The sequence below is a fragment of the Pseudophryne corroboree genome, chromosome 1 (genome assembly GCF_028390025.1).
Source record: "Pseudophryne corroboree isolate aPseCor3 chromosome 1, aPseCor3.hap2, whole genome shotgun sequence".
Lineage (NCBI taxonomy): Eukaryota > Metazoa > Chordata > Amphibia > Anura > Myobatrachidae > Pseudophryne > Pseudophryne corroboree.
Window position 1 is genome coordinate 406,629,473 of NC_086444.1, and position 16,275 is coordinate 406,645,747.

The window sequence follows — 16,275 nt, forward strand, 5'->3', positions numbered from 1 at the left end:
GACCTTCCTCATACCTGCTGCTGTTGGTTGCGCATTTACATATCTCTTTCTTTGACAATGCATGGTAATCACATGATGGGCCCGTTACCGCCGAGTGGGTAACACTAAGGGAGATATTCAATTGAATATCTCCCTTAGTGATGACACTAAGGGAGATATTCAATTGTTATATCGCGCCCAATCTCCCATCTAAAGTGATGGGACATCTCGGGATGATATTCAATTGATCTTTTTTATCACCTTCATCGCACCCATAGAGGTCGGTTTTATCCATATAAAGCAGCTTAACCCAAACAAAGGGTTGGGTGTAATAGCAAAAAGTACTGTTTACGCGCCCAAATGGGTCACTTTTTGAGCATTTCAGCTTGCCACCCCCCACGGGGTGCAAGCTGAAATGCAGACGCTGGCAGCCATCACGCCTGAACGGAGCTACAATTTAATAGCTCCATATGAGCGCCATCTACTGGCTGTCGGCTGAAAAACAATTGAATTCCGCCCTAAGAGGCTAACAGTCCAACACATTGTCAAAGAAAACCCATGTTATCACAGTAGAGTAATCTATTAAATCATATTTACATGGGAAAAATATAGGTTTTGTTGTGTGTTTTTTTTGCTTTAAAAATATTATGTCAGATCACACATGAACATCATCATAAAGATTGGAATATTTGGGAAAAAAATATGTGCTCACCTTATGGTTGTACTCAGTGGCTCCATTTCTGGTAGTGATGATAGGAATGTCTGGGAACCAATGCTGGAAAAGCTGCCTTTTCTAGGACTTTTGAAAGAGCCACCAGCAGAATCATCATCATCCGAGTTGTCCTCAGAAGACCCCAAAATAAATCGTGAGAGGGGTGGCTTCCTTATCTGTGTGTTCCTAGGCTCTGCAAGACTTCCTTGGGAGGGGGCAAATTTCAGCTGTTTCTGCTTTGGTGTTACAGGAGATGGAATAACTGGTGGTAATGCCAAGTCCCCATCTTGTACTTGACTGGAGGGAATAGTGTCTACATGTATTTCTGGACATTCTTCTGTCTCAGATGGACCATTCGCTGGTTGTAAATGTTCGGGATGTTCTTTATCTGCTTCCATGACTGTTTCGCAGGAATAAAATATCTGGTATATCTTACAGGTGATACTCTTTCTCGTTTTCCACATAAACCCTAACAAAACTAGTATTGAGGACCAGACCCAAAGCAACATTCAGAAACCTGAAAGAAAAGAGAGGATCAGCCTATACCATACATAAATGAAGGTCTCCATCAAAAGGTTTTCATTAATTATTTATTAAATATTTTACGAGTTTCCATTGCAGTGTTGGTGATACATCCTTAAAGCATCTTAGCAGGAAACTTGAACAAAAATAATGCTTTTAGATCCATTTAAAAGGAGACTAACGTCATAATAAATACAAGATATATTTACTCTGGGGAAAAAAATTATCTGAAATAATTTATTTTTGGTTGGATGACATTATTATAACGTTAATTATGTTACCCACATTACCTCATTATGACAGTGGTTCCCAAACTGTTTTTAATCACGGCGCCCTAGGGTATCAGAATATTTTTCATGCCCCCCCCCTCGGGCCATAAGTTCATGTTGAGAAATTTAGAAAGAAATATTAAATTAAGTAAATTGTGTTTATATGTCATCCTTAGGGTCAGTTGTGTGGTGAGGGACAAGATTTGCTTCTGTTTGTCCACATATTTTATGATTGACAGCCACCAGCACTGGTTTTGCCTATTATATTGACCATAAATAAATTGAATTGGAACTGCCACCAATCCAAGGCACCCCTGCCTTGATGCACCCCAGGGTGCCTAGACACACAGTTTGAGAACCATTGCATTAGGGAAACTTCTGTAGGATAAATAATAGAGCACCCCTGTTACTAATTATGATCTTGGAAGTCAGCTGTGATTTTAGAAGGGTTGGGGCTCATATGCCAGCAGTCAGAACACCGGCCGCGGCATCCAGATGGTTAGAGTCTCAACAGGGGTTGGGTAAGTATCTTAACCCTCCCCCTACCCCTCCCTTTTAGCTGCCTAAACCTAACTGTCTGCCGCCCCCCGCAGCCTAACCCTCCCTGGTGGTGCCTAAACCCTCCCCACCCCACTGCCTAAATCTAACCCCCCCTCCCCAAGCAGCCTAAACCTAACACCCGGGATCCAGGTGGTCAGGATTGCGGGATTCTGATCCTAGTCGGGATACCGACATTCTGAGCAGTGTCTGGATTCCAGCATTGGTATTTCGACTGCTGGGATCCCGACCAGATCCCTTTTAGAATCCTCACTTAACGTACAGCCTTATACATTAGGTACCTTTATGTATCCTATTATCCTTCTTTTCCCTTGGGGCAGTACGGATGGTGTAATGGTTAGCATTACTGCCTCACAGTACTGAGGTAATGGGTTCGATTCCCACTATGGCCCTAACTGCGTGGAGTTTGTATATTCTCCCCGTACTTGCATGGGTTCCCTCCGGGTACTCCGGTTTCCTCCCACAATCCAAAAATATACTGGTAGGTTAATTGGATCCCAACAAAATTAACCCTAGCCTGTATGTGTGTGCGTGTACATGTGGCAGGGAAAAATAGATTGTAAGCTCCACTGGGGCAGGGACTGATGTGAATGGCCAAATATTCTCTGTAAAAGCGCTGCGGAATATGTATGCGCTATATAAATAACTGGTAATAAATAAATAATAAATACAGCCATATTATGCATGAAAATTGAAAGGAACAATGTGGAAGGAATAGATGGGATAAGGCCATATGAAATAAACTTTCTGTAAGCAGAAGATAAAGAAGTTGTATTTAGTTAGCTTAGATTTGGATGCTTTGCAGTGGGGGACTATCCCTTTATTCATCATTACTATTTGCCGACTTATTCAATCATCCCCGAAGGCAGCCCACAGGCTGCACTTAACAAGGATTTCTTTTTGGGTCTGCTCCGATAAATAGATTGTAATTGGATGCAAATACAGTGATACCTCACCGCACATAAACATAGAAACATAGAATTTGTCGGCAGATAAGAACCACTTGGCCCATCTAGTCTGCCCCTTTTTTTTTTTTTTTTTTTATCTCTAACCTTAATTGATCCTTATTTCTTTGTAAGGATATCCTTATGTCTATCCCATGCACGTTTAAATTGCTCTACTGTCTTAGCCTCTACCACCTCCAATGGGAGGCTATTCCACTTGTCCACTACCCTTTCTGTGAAGTAATTTTTCCGCAAATTTCCCCTGAACCTCCCCCCCTCCAGTCTCAGTGCAAGTCCTCGTGTCCTATTGCTTCTCTTCATTTGGAGAATGTTTCTCTCCTGGACTTTGTTAAAACCCTTGATATATTTGAAAGTTTCTATCATGTCCCCCCTTTCCCTTCTCTGCTCCAAACTATACATATTGAGATTTCTTAGTCTTTCTGGGTATGTTTTGTGATGTAGGCCATGCACCATTTTAGTTGCCCTCCTTTGTACAGTTTCTAATGTATTAATATCCTTTTGAAGATATGGCCTCCAGAATTGAACACAGTATTCTAGATGAGGCCGCACCAATGACCTATACAGTGGCATTATTACTTCTTTCTTTCTGCTGCTGATTCCTCTCCCAATGCAGCCAAGCATCTGACTAGCCTTCCTCATTGCTTTGTTACATTGCTTACCTGCCTTTAAGTCACCTGAAATAGTGACTCCTAGATCCCTTTCCTCCTCAGTAGTTTCCAGTATAGTGCCATTAATACTATATTTAGCCTTTGGTTTTTTGAGACCCAAGTGCATGATTTTGCATTTTTTTGGCATTAAACTGTAATTGCCACACTCTTGACCATTCCTCTAGTCTACCTAGATCCTCAATCATTTGTTTTACCCCACCTGGTGTGTCTACCCTGTTGCATACCTTTTGTGTCATCTGCAAACAGCCATACTTTCCCTTTAATGCCATTTGCAATGTCACATAGGCTTTTTACTTCTGAATTTTTACTATAAAAATTATTAGAATAAAACAAAAGTTATTTCTAATATATTCTTTGTATTTTTTAATATACTTTATAAAGTTAAAATTCTGGTTTATACGTTAGTGTAACAGGAAAGGCTGTGCCTCACCCCACTGCACGTTACTGGATAACACATAGGTCTGGGAACTGTTCCTGGATTCTTTGGGGTAAATTTACTAAAATGGGAGTTCTATTTAAGATGGGATGTTGCCCATAGCAACCAATCAGATTCTACTTCTCATTTATTTAGCACCTTCTAGAAGATAATACTAGAATCTGATTGGTTGCTATGGGCAACATCCCAACTAAAATAGAAGTCCCATCTTCGTAAATTTACCCCTTTGTGTTATTGACAGTTAACAGGTTATTTGAACGGATGAGAAAAAAGGTCTGTAATTGAATAGCCCCAGGCGGTAAAGCCAGAGGATACCACCTTATTTCACCACCATTAAATTAACAGGGCTAATTGAATTCGGCCCTAAAAGTGGAAATCAGTGTGCGAATAGATGAAGTGTGTCTGACGTACTTACAGTACATCAGCCATATGAATAAACATATTTCTAATCAAAGTATTTACTTGCCATTTCATGAAAGGGGCTATTTTGTTAGCTAATTAATAAAAAATATTTGTAATACCCTACCCACCACTTACCTGGACTCTTAATAGTACAAAGAATGAATTTGCATATAGCTTTATTTTACATTCCCTAACTGAGATAGATGTCTAGGGGTAAATTCACTAAACATCCACAGTGATTACTGTAAACAATTTAAATCAATCACAATCAATGTGTTTCAGGGTCTAAATTGCACATTTACTAACATGAGTTTTTGACAAATTAAAATCCTGAAAATCCGTTTGCACTGCACCAATTATAAATACGCCTTTGTCTTGATGTAAGTGTGTAGCTTCAGCAAGAGGGCTGCTGATAGGCGACCGGGATGTGCCCCTGGATGCAGGAAATCCCTCACAGGTAACACAAACATTTTATCTGGGCAAAGATAAACTGATTTAACTAAAGTTTGGAATGGACCACGGATTCTAAAATGTTTAAGGACCTAAGATCAATAAAACCAACGTAGTATGTCATTTTATTGCGCATCAATCATTATACTGCAGATATTTATATTTACCCTTCCAAGCCTAAAACATTGACACAGGGCCTAACTCATGCCGATGTTCCTGCAACTGATCGATTATCGGCAGACTGTGCATGCACCACGATCACATTGTGCACACGCCAAGTTATCTTTGCCTTTCGCACTGAAAATTTAAATGCAGAGTGATTGATAGAAAAGGACGGTTTGGGGGAGGTAACGGGGAGTGTCGGTAAAAACGTAGGCGTGTCATAACCAATTTCAGGGTGTGTATCTACCTTCAGCTGCGATCATGTACGTAGAGAAACATAGCACCAGCATCGCTACTGCGTGAACATATGCTCACTCCTCATTATTGCATCAATGCAATGTGTACGCAGTTACAAATGACTTTGCAATGGTTTCAGTGGGCTTCTATATTTTTTTCTGGACAGCAGCTCCTCTTGTTTTGATTAGCAATTCCGTAGCCTGAAAAATGGTAGCTGCGTAGACATGTGCATACAAACATGAATTAGGCCCACTGTGTCCTTATGCGACTTGGGAATTATGTAGATATGTGTACATAACACTTCTAGAACCAATGCGATCCATTTAATATAGCACTAAAGACTGCTAGAATTTATTAAAATAGGTAGGGATGTTTTAATAGGATTTTAATACCTACCGGTAAATCCTTTTCTCTTAGTCCGTAGAGGATGCTGGGGTCACATCAAGAACCATGGGGTATAGACAGGATCCGCAGGAGACATGGGCACTTTAAGACTTTCAAAGGGTGTGAACTGGCTCCTCCCTCTATGCCCCTCCTCCAGACTCCAAGTATAGGAACTGTGCCCAGGGAGACGGACATTTAGAGGAAAAGGATTTATTGTTAAACTAAGGTGAGATACATACCAGCTCACACCTCAAGCACGCCGTACAACATGGCATTCAACCTAACGCAAGTCAACGGCATGACCAACGTCAGCAACAGGCTGACTAAAAACGTAACAACATGTGTTGAAACGTAACAAAAAACTGCAGATACAGTACGCACTGGGACGGGCGCCCAGCATCCTCTACGGACTAAGAGAAAAGGATTTACCGGTAGGTATTAAAATCCTATTTTCTCATACGTCCTAGAGGATGCTGGGGTCACATCAAGAACCATGGGGTTATACCAAAGCTCTAGAACGGGCGGGAGAGTGCGGATGACTCTGCAGCACCGATTGACCAAACATGAGGTCCTCATCAGCCAGGGTATCAAACTTGTAGAACTTCGCAAAGGTGTTTGTAGCCGCTCGGCAAAGTTGTAATGCCGAGACCCCCCGGGCAGCCGCCCACGACGAGCCCACCTTTCTGGTAGAATGGGCCTTCACCGATTTTGGTAACGGCAATCCAGCCGTAGAATGAGCATGCTGAATCGTACGACAGATCCAGCGTGCAATAGTCTGCTTGGAAGCAGGAGCCCCAATCTTGTTGTGAGCGTACAGGACAAACAGAGCCTCCGTTTTCCTAAACTGAGCCATTCTGGCAACATAAATTTTCAAATCTCTGACTACATCGAGAAACTTCGATTCCAGCAAGGCGTCAGTAGCCACTGGCACCACAATAGGTTGGTTCAAGTGGAACGACGAAACCACTTTCGGCAGAAATTGCTGACGAGTCCTCAACTCTGCTCTATCTTCTTGGAAGATCAAATAAGGGCTCTTGTAAGACAAGGCCGCTAATTCAGACACCCGCCTTGCGGATGCCAATGCCAACAGCATGACCACTTTCCAAGTGAGGAATTTCAACTCTACCTTCTGTAAAGGTTCAAACCAATGAGATTGTAGGAATTGCAACACCACGTTAAGATCCCACGGTGCCACTGGGGGCACAAAGGGAGGTTGGATGTGCAACAGGCCTTTCACGAAAGTCTGAACTTCTGGAAGGGAGGCCAATTGTTTTTGGAAAAAAAATGATAAGGCTGAAATTTGTACTTTAATTGAGCCCAAATTTAGGCCCGCATCCACACCAGCTTGTAGAAAATGGAGAAAACGTCCTAACTAAAATTCGTCCGTAGGAGCCTTCCTGGATTCACACCAAGACACGTATTTTCTCCAAATACGGTGGTAATGTTTAGACGTTACTCCTTTCCTGGCCTAAATAAGAGTGGGGATGACTTCCTTGGGAATACCCTTTCGGGCTAGGATCCGGCGTTCAACCGCCAAGCCGTCAAACAAAGTCGCGGTAAGTCTTGGAACACGCACAGCCCCTGCTGTAACAGATCCTCCCCCAGAGGAAGAGGCTAGGGATCTCCTATGAGTAACTCCTGAAGATCTGGATACCAAGCCCTCCTTGGCCAGTCCGGAACAATGAGGATCGCTTCAACCCTTGTTCTTCTTATGATCTTTATCACTTTTGGAACGAGTGGAAGCGGAGGAAACACATACACCGACTGAAACACCCACGGTGTCACTAGGGAGTCCACTGCTATTGCTTGAGGGTTTCTCGACCTAGAACAATATCTCTGAAGTTTCATGTTGAGGCGAGACGCCATCATGTCTATTTGAGGAATTCCCCAAAGACTTGTCACTTCTGCAAAGACCTCTTGATGAAGACCCCTCTCTCCTGGATGGAGATCGTATCTGCTGAGGAAGTCTGCTTCCCAGTTGTCCACTCCTGGAATGAAGATCGCTGACAGAGCGCTTGTATGTGTTTCTGCCCAACGGAGAACCTTTTGACCTTTGCCATTGCCGCTCTGCTCTTTGTTCCGCCCTGGCGGAATACTACTGCTGTTATGTTGTCCGACTGAATCAAAACGGGCCGATTGCGAAGAAGATGTTCCGCTTGCAGAAGGCCGTTGTAAATGGCCCTTAACTCCAGAACGTTTATGTGTAGACAAATTTCCTGGCTTGACCATCTTCCCTGGAAGCTTTCCCCCTGTGTGACTGCTCCCCAGCCTCGGAGACTTGCATCCATGGTCACTAGGATCCATTCCTGGATCCAGAAACTGCGTCTCTCTAGGAGGTGAGAGCTGTGCAGCCATCACAGAAGTGAGATTTTGGTCTTGGAAGACAGGATTATCCTTCGGTGCATGTGCAGATGGGACCCGGACCACTTGTCCAACAGGTCCCACTGAAACACTCTGGCATGGAATCTGCCAAACTGAATGGCCTCGTAGGCCGCCACCATCTTCCCCAGCAACCGAGTGCATTGATGGATCGATACTCTTGCTGGTTTCAGAATTTGTTTGACCAGGTTCTTAATTTCCAGAGCCTTTTCCACTGGAAGAAAAACTCTCTGTAATTCTGTGTCCAGAATCATTCCCAAAAACGACAGCCGTCTCGTCGGAACCAACTGTGATTTTGGCAAATTTAGGAGCCAACCATGTTGCTGCAGAATTGTCAGGGAGAGCGTAATGTTCTGCAGTAATTGGTCCCTGGATCTCGCCTTTATCAGGAGATCGTCCAAGTACGGGATAATTGTGACTCCTTGCTTGCGCAGGAGAACCATCATTTCGGCCATTACTTTGGTGAAAACCCTCGGAGCCATGGACAGACCAAACGGCAACGCCTGAAATTGGTAATGACAATCCTGAACTGCAAACCTCAGGTAAGCTTGATGTGGAGGATAAATGGGAACATGTAAGTAGGCATCCTTTATGTCTACCGACACCATACAATCCCCCTCCTCCAGACTGGAGATCACTGCCCGGAGAGATTCCATCTTGAATTTGAATTTTCTTAGGTAGAAATTGAGGGATTTGAGGTTTAGGATTGGTCTGACTGAGCCGTCTGGCTTCGGGACCACGAACAGGCTCGAATAAAAGCCTTCTCCCTGTTGCGACGGGGGAACCCTGACAATGACTTGATTGTGACACAATTTTTGTATTGCGGCGCATACCACCTCCCTGTCCGGAAGAGAAGCTGGTAAGGCCGATTTGAAAAATCGGTGAGGGGGAACGTCTTGAAACTCCAGTTTGTACCCCTGGGACACTATTTCTAAAACCCATGGGTCCAGGGCCGAACGAGCCCAGAACTGACTGAAATACTTGAGACGTGCCCCCACCGGTGCAGACTCCCGCAGAGGAGCCCCAGCGTCACGCGGTGGATTTGGCAGAAGCTGGGGAGGACTTCTGCTCCTGGGAACTGGCCACGGCCGGTGATCATTTACCTTTTCCCTTTTTTCTAGTAGCAAGGAAGGAAGACCCTCGGCCTTTTCTGTTTTTGTGACCCCGAGGGGGTCTGGACTTGTAACAACTCATCCTCTACGGAGACTCAGATTTATCCAATCTCTTATTTATCAGAGCCACATTAGCATTCAAAGCACTCAAAACATTCACCCAATCAGGTGTCGGCGGTGCGGACAGGGTGACTCCCACAGCCGTTTGTGTCCCTAACATAGTCTCCTCCTGGGAAGGGCACTCCGCCTCAGACATGCCGACACACGTGCACCCAACACACACAGACACACTGGGCCTATAGGGGACAGACCCACAGTAAAGCCTGTCAGAGAGACACAGAGGGAGTTATTGCCAGCCCACACCCCAGCGCTCAATCCCGGTCTGAAACACCACAGAAAATGCCCCAGACCTGCAGCGCTTTTATAATTAACATATAATGCACCAAAATAACTGTGCCCCCCCCCCCCCCCCCGTTTTTCACCCTGATACTTATGCAGCAGTGTGAGGAAGGACAAGCGTCTCTGCAGCCTTGTGTAGAGAAAATGGCGCCGGGCTGTGTGCTGTGAGGGCTAAGCTCCGCCCCCGTAATGGCGCGCTTCAGACCCGCCCTGGCACTATGTCCGCTCTTGCCAGTTACTTATAGAGGTCATATATGCTGCCCAGGGCACCCCCCCGCGCCCTGCACCCTGTAGTGCTGCTGTGTGTGGGAGCATGGCGCGCAGCATGCGAGCGCTGCGGTACCTCAGAAGCCGTCACTGAAGTCTTCTTTTCTTCTTCTACTCACCCGGCTTCTGACTTCTGGCTCTGCAAGGGGGGTGACTGCGGGCTCTGGGAACGAGCATCTAGGCGTACCTAGCGATCAGACCCTCAGGAGCTAATGGTGTCCTGTAGCCAAAGAAGCAGAGCCTTTAAATTCACAGAAGTAGGTCTGACTTCTCTCCCCTAAGTCCCACAAAGCAGGGAGACTGTTGCCAGCAGTACTCCCTGAAAATAAAAAACCTAACATAAGTCTTTTTCAGAGAAACTCAGTAGAGCTCCTCAGAGTACATCCAGTCTCTCTGGGCACAGATTCTAAACTGGAGTCTGGAGGAGGGGCATAGAGGGAGGAGCCAGTTCACACCCTTTGAAAGTCTTAAAGTGCCCATGTCTCCTGCGGATCCCGTCTATACCCCATGGTTCTTGATGTGACCCCAGCATCCTCTAGGACGTATGAGAAATAATATTTAGCTGTCAAGTTATCTGTACCAACCAGCAGTGCAAGTATGGCGGTACGGGACAGTACGACATATCATTAAGAAATAAGTAGCCGGTACGCCATATCTCCCTACCGCGTTACCACTGGCAGGACTGTTTGTACCGTTTTCATGTCTGACATGAAAACAGAACAACTGCAAGGCACAGGAAGTGAGACAGGCAGCAGAGCCTGGGCAGCCGCACAATAAAGTTAGTTTTGTATACACACCGCATGTGTGACGTCATGACGTTGCAATGTGCTAAACACTGAAGAAGTGTCGACGGAGCCGCAGGGAAGACGGAGCAGCATCCTCATGCAGTATTAGGTAAGTATGAGTGGACTGGGGCCTAGGGAGGCACATGTCAGGGTTGGGGGGCTGGAGACTGGATGATGGGGCAAGCTGAGAGACACGGGAGAAGGGGCGACAATGATACAAAAAGACACAGGAGATGAGGGGTGGCTGTGAGAGACAGAGTGGGAGGCTGATGAGGCACAGCAGGGGAGGCTGATGAGGCACAGAGTGAATGAGGGGCAGGCTGAGAGACACAGAATTAAAGGGGGCAGGCTGAGAGATGCAGGGGAAGATAATAGTGTGGCTGAGAGTAGCAGGGGGGAGGTGGCAGCATGGCTGAGAGACGCTGGAGGGAGATGACGTTGTGCTTGAGAGTAGCAGGGGGGCAATGACTGTGGCTGAGAGATGCAGGGGGGAGATGATGGTGTAGCTGAGAGATGTAGAGGGTAGAAGGTAACATGGGTGGCATGAATCTGGTTGAATCTCTGTTGTATGACGATGACTTTGGCTAAATTCCTACACAAACAGGCGTCTTCCGGACAATAGGGGGTAATTCCAAGTTGATTGCAGCAGGAATTTTGTTAGCAGCTGGGCAAAACCATGGGGGTAATTCCAAGTTGATCGCAGCAGGAAATTTTTTAGCAGTTGGGCAAAACCATGTGCATTGCAGGGGGGGGCAGATATAACATGTGCAGAGAGAGATAGATTTGGGTGTGGTGAGTTCAATCTGCAATCTAAATTGCAGTGTAAAAGTAAAGCAGCCAGTATTTACCCTGCACAGAAACAAAATAACCCACCCAAATCTATATCTGCCCCCCTGCAGTACACATGATTTTGCCCAACTGCTAAAAAATTTCCTGCTGCGATCAACTTGGAATTACCCCCCATGTGCACTGCTGGGGAGGCAGATTTAACATGTGCAGAGAGAGTTAGATTTGGGTGTGGTGTGTTCAATCTGCAATCTAATTTGCAGTGTAAAAATAAAGCAGCCAGTATTTACCCTGCACAGAAACAATATAACCCACCCAAATCTATATCTGCCCCCCTGCAGTGCACATGGTTTTGCCCAACTGCTAAAAAAATTCCTGCTGCGATCAACTTGGAATTACCTCCAATGTGATTTCCTACATGAATAGTGAATACAGACTGAAGACGCTGTCTGACCAGGGAGGATACATTTCTTCAGACGTTCCACATTGTGAGAAACCACCATATAGGTAAGGTGCATATGGAGCGACAATGAATGTTCTCAGAGTGACGAGAAATGGGGATGTGTCATGTTCACATGCCCCCATTTTCATTGGCCATGCCCATTTTCTTTGCACGCGCCTTCGGCGCACACACACAGTACCACTAAGACATTTTTTCTACTTGCACCACTGGTACCAACGGACTTTGCTTTCTCTATCTCCAACCTTGAAATAGCAGAGCCCAAGAATTCTTTATTCCTCCCTAGCAGAGGTGAAATTCCATGAGGCATACGCTTAGGGGCAGCACTCTGATGCTTCTTTTATTAATGTCAGTCATAAACCTCCCAGTAAGTGCAACTTATTTCTGTATTGTATTCCATGTTGAATGGAGTGTGAATGGGTAGGGCATGCACACAGTATGACATAATGGAAATAATAAGAATTTACTTACCGATAATTCTATTTCTCGTAGTCCGTAGTGGATGCTGGGGACTCCGTAAGGACCATGGGGAATAGCGGCTCCGCAGGAGACTGGGCACAAAAGTAAAGCTTTAGAACTACCTGGTGTGCACTGGCTCCTCCCCCTATGACCCTCCTACAAGCCTCAGTTAGGATACTGTGCCCGGACGAGCGTACACAATAAGGAAGGATTTTGAATCCCGGGTAAGACTCATACCAGCCACACCAATCACACCGTATAACTCGTGATCTAAACCCAGTTAACAGCATGATAACAGAGGAGCCTCTAGAAAAGATGGCTCACTACAGCAATAACCCGATTTTTTGGTAACAATAACTATGTACCAGTATTGCAGACAATCCGCACTTGGGATGGGCGCCCAGCATCCACTACGGACTACGAGAAATAGAATTATCGGTAAGTAAATTCTTATTTTCTCTAACGTCCTAAGTGGATGCTGGGGACTCCGTAAGGACCATGGGGATTATACCAAAGCTCCCAAACGGGCGGGAGAGTGCGGATGACTCTGCAGCACCAAATGAGAGAACTCCAGGTCCTCCTCAGCCAGGGTATCAATTTTGTAGAATTTTACAAACGTATTTGCTCCTGACCAAGTAGCTGCTCGGCAAAGTTGTAAAGCCGAGACCCCTCGGGCAGCCGCCCAAGATGAGCCCACCTTCCTTGTGGAGTGGGCATTTACAGATTTTTGGCTGTGGCAGGCCTGCCACAGAATGTGCAAGCTGAATTGTACTACAAATCCAACGAGCAATAGTCTGCTTAGAAGCAGGAGCACCCAGCTTGTTGGGTGCATACAGGATAAACAGCGAGTCAGATTTTCTGACTCCAGCCGTCCTGGAAACATATATTTTCAGGGCCCTGACAACGTCTAGCAACTTGGAGTCCTCCAAGTCCCTAGTAGCCGCAGGCACCACAATAGGTTGGTTCAGGTGAAACGCTGAAACCACCTTAGGGAGAAACTGAGGACGAGTCCTCAATTCCGCCCTGTCCGAATGGAAAATCAGATAAGGGCTTTTACAGGATAAAGCCGCCAATTCTGACACGCGCCTGGCCCAGGCCAGGGCCAACAGCATGACCACTTTCCATGTGAGATATTTTAACTCCACAGATTTAAGTGGTTCAAACCAATGTGACTTTTGGAACCCAAAAACTACATTGAGATCCCAAAGTGCCACTGGAGGCACAAAAGGAGGCTGTATATGCAGTACCCCTTTTACAAACGTCTGAACTTCAGGGACTGAAGCTAGTTCTTTTTGGAAGAAAATTGACAGGGCCGAAATTTGAACCTTAATGGACCCCAATTTCAGGCCCATAGACACTCCTGTTTGCAGGAAATGTAGGAATCGACCCAGTTGAATTTCCTCCGTCGGGCCTTACTGGCCTCGCACCACGCAACATATTTTCGCCAAATGCGGTGATAATGTTTTGCGGTTACATCCTTCCTGGCTTTGATCAGGATAGGGATGACTTCATCCGGAATGCCTTTTTTCCTTCAGGATCCGGCGTTCAACCGCCATGCCGTCAAACGCAGCCGCGGTAAGTCTTGGAACAGACAGGGTCCGTGCTGGAGCAGGTCCCTTCTTAGAGGTAGAGGCCACGGATCCTCCGTGAGCATCTCTTGAAGTTCCGGTTACCAAGTCCTTCTTGGCCAATCCGGAGCCACGAATATAGTGCTTACTCCTCTCCATCTTATCAATCTCAGTACCTTGGGTATGAGAGGCAGAGGAGGGAACACATACACTGACTGGTACACCCACGGTGTTACCAGAGCGTCTACAGCTATTGCCTGAGGGTCCCTTGACCTGGCGCAATACCTGTCGAGTTTTTCCCAACGGTTTATAATCATGTGGAAGACTTCTGGGTGAAGTCTCCACTCTCCCGGGTGGAGGTCGTGTCTGCTGAGGAAGTCTGCTTCCCAGTTGTCCACTCCCGGAATGAATACTGCTGACAGTGCTATCACATGATTTTCCGCCCAGCGAAGAATCCTTGCAGCTTCTGCCATTGCCCTCCTGCTTCTTGTGCCACCCTGTCTGTTTACGTGGGTGACTGCCGTGATGTTGTCCGACTGGATCAACACCGGCTGACCTTGAAGCAGAGGTCTTGCTAAGCTTAGAGCATTGTAAATGGCCCTTAGCTTCAGGATATTTATGTGAAGTGATGTCTCCAGGCTTGACCATAAGCCCTGGAAATTCCTTCCCTGTGTGACTGCTCCCCAGCCTCGCAGGCTGGCATCCGTGGTCACCAGGACCCAGTCCTGAATGCCGAATCTGCGGCCCTCTAGAAGATGAGCACTCTGCAACCACCACAGGAGGGACACCCTTGTCCTTGGTGACAGGGTTATCCGCTGATGCATCTGAAGATGCGACCCGGACCATTTGTCCAGCAGGTCCCACTGGAAAGTTCTTGCGTGGAATCTGCCGAATGGGATTGCTTCGTAGGAAGCCACCATTTTACCCAGAACCCTTGTGCATTGATGCACTGAGAGTTGGCTCGGTTTTAGGAGGTTCCTGACTAGCTCGGATAACTCCCTGGCTTTCTCCTCCGGGAGAAACACCTTTTTCTGGACTGTGTCCAGGATCATCCCTAGGAACAGAAGACGAGTCGTCGGAACCAGCTGCGATTTTGGAATATTGAGAATCCAATCGTGCTGCCGCAACACTACCTGAGATAGTGTTACACCGACCTCCAACTGTTCCCTGGATCTTACCCTTATCAGGGAATCGTCCAAGTAAGGGATAACTAAAATTCCCTTCCTTCGAAGGAATATCATCATTTCGGCCATTACCTTGGTAAAGACCCGGGGTGCCGTGGACCATCCATACGGCAGCGTCTGAACTGATAGTGACAGTTCTGTACCATAAACCTGAGGTACCCTTGGTGAGAAGGGTAAATTGGGACATGAAGGTAAGCATCCTTGATGTCCCGAGACATCATGTAGTCCCCTTCTTCCAGGTTCGCAATCACTGCTCTGAGTGACTCAATCTTGAATTTGAACCTCTGTATTTAAGTGTTCAAAGATTTTAGATTTAGAATCGGTCTCACCGAGCCGTCCGGCTTCGGTACCACAACAGTGTGGAATAATACCCCGTTCCCTGTTGCAGGAGGGGTACCTTGATTATCACCTGCTGGGAATACAGCTTGTGAATGGCTTCCAAAACTGTCTCCCTGTCAGAAGGAGACATCGGTAAAGCCGACTTTAGGAAACGGCGAGGGGGAGACGTCTCGAATTCCAATTTGTACCCCTGAGATATCACCTGAAGGATCCAGGGGTCTACTTGCGAGTGAGCCCACTGCGCGCTGAAATTCATTGAGACGGGCCCCCCACGGTGCCTGATTCTGCTTGTAAAGCCCCAGCGTCCTACTGAGAGCTTGGCAGAGGCGGGAGAGGGTTTCTGTTCCTGGGAACTGGCTGATTTCTGCAGCCTTTTTCCTCTCCCTCTGTCACGGGGCAGAAATGAGGAACCTTTTTCCCGCTTGTCCACGAAAAGACTGCGCCTGATAATACGGCGTCTTCTCATGTTGAGAGGCGACCTGGGGTACAAACGTGGATTTCCCAGTTGTTGCCGTGGCCACCAGGTCTGAAAGACCGACCCCAAATAACTCCTCCCCTTAATAAGGCAATACTTCCAAATGCCGTTTGGAATCCGCATCACCTGACCACTGTCGTGTCCATAACCCTCTACTGGTAGAAATGGACAACGCACTTAGACTTGATGCCAGTCGGCAAATATTCCGCTGTGCATCACGCATATATAGAAATGCATCTTTCAAATGCTCTATAGGCAAAAATATACTGTCCCTATCTAGGGTATCAATATTTTCAGTCAGGGAATCCGACCACGCCA

At 46.4% G+C, this 16,275-nt stretch overlaps 1 protein-coding gene across 5 annotated transcripts in view; it reads right to left on the bottom strand.

Annotated features, from left to right (window-relative positions):
• Window positions 1–16,275, bottom strand: part of ACACB (acetyl-CoA carboxylase beta) — a 469,976-nt gene that overhangs the window by 391,539 nt on the left and 62,162 nt on the right. For all 5 annotated transcript variants that reach the window (XM_063913243.1, XM_063913244.1, XM_063913242.1 and 2 more), the window contains exon 2: window positions 692–1,208. In XM_063913243.1, coding sequence (XP_063769313.1) covers window positions 692–1,200 — 509 coding nt within the window. In that variant the 5' untranslated portion in view covers window positions 1,201–1,208. The remainder of the gene's footprint in view (window positions 1–691; window positions 1,209–16,275) is intronic.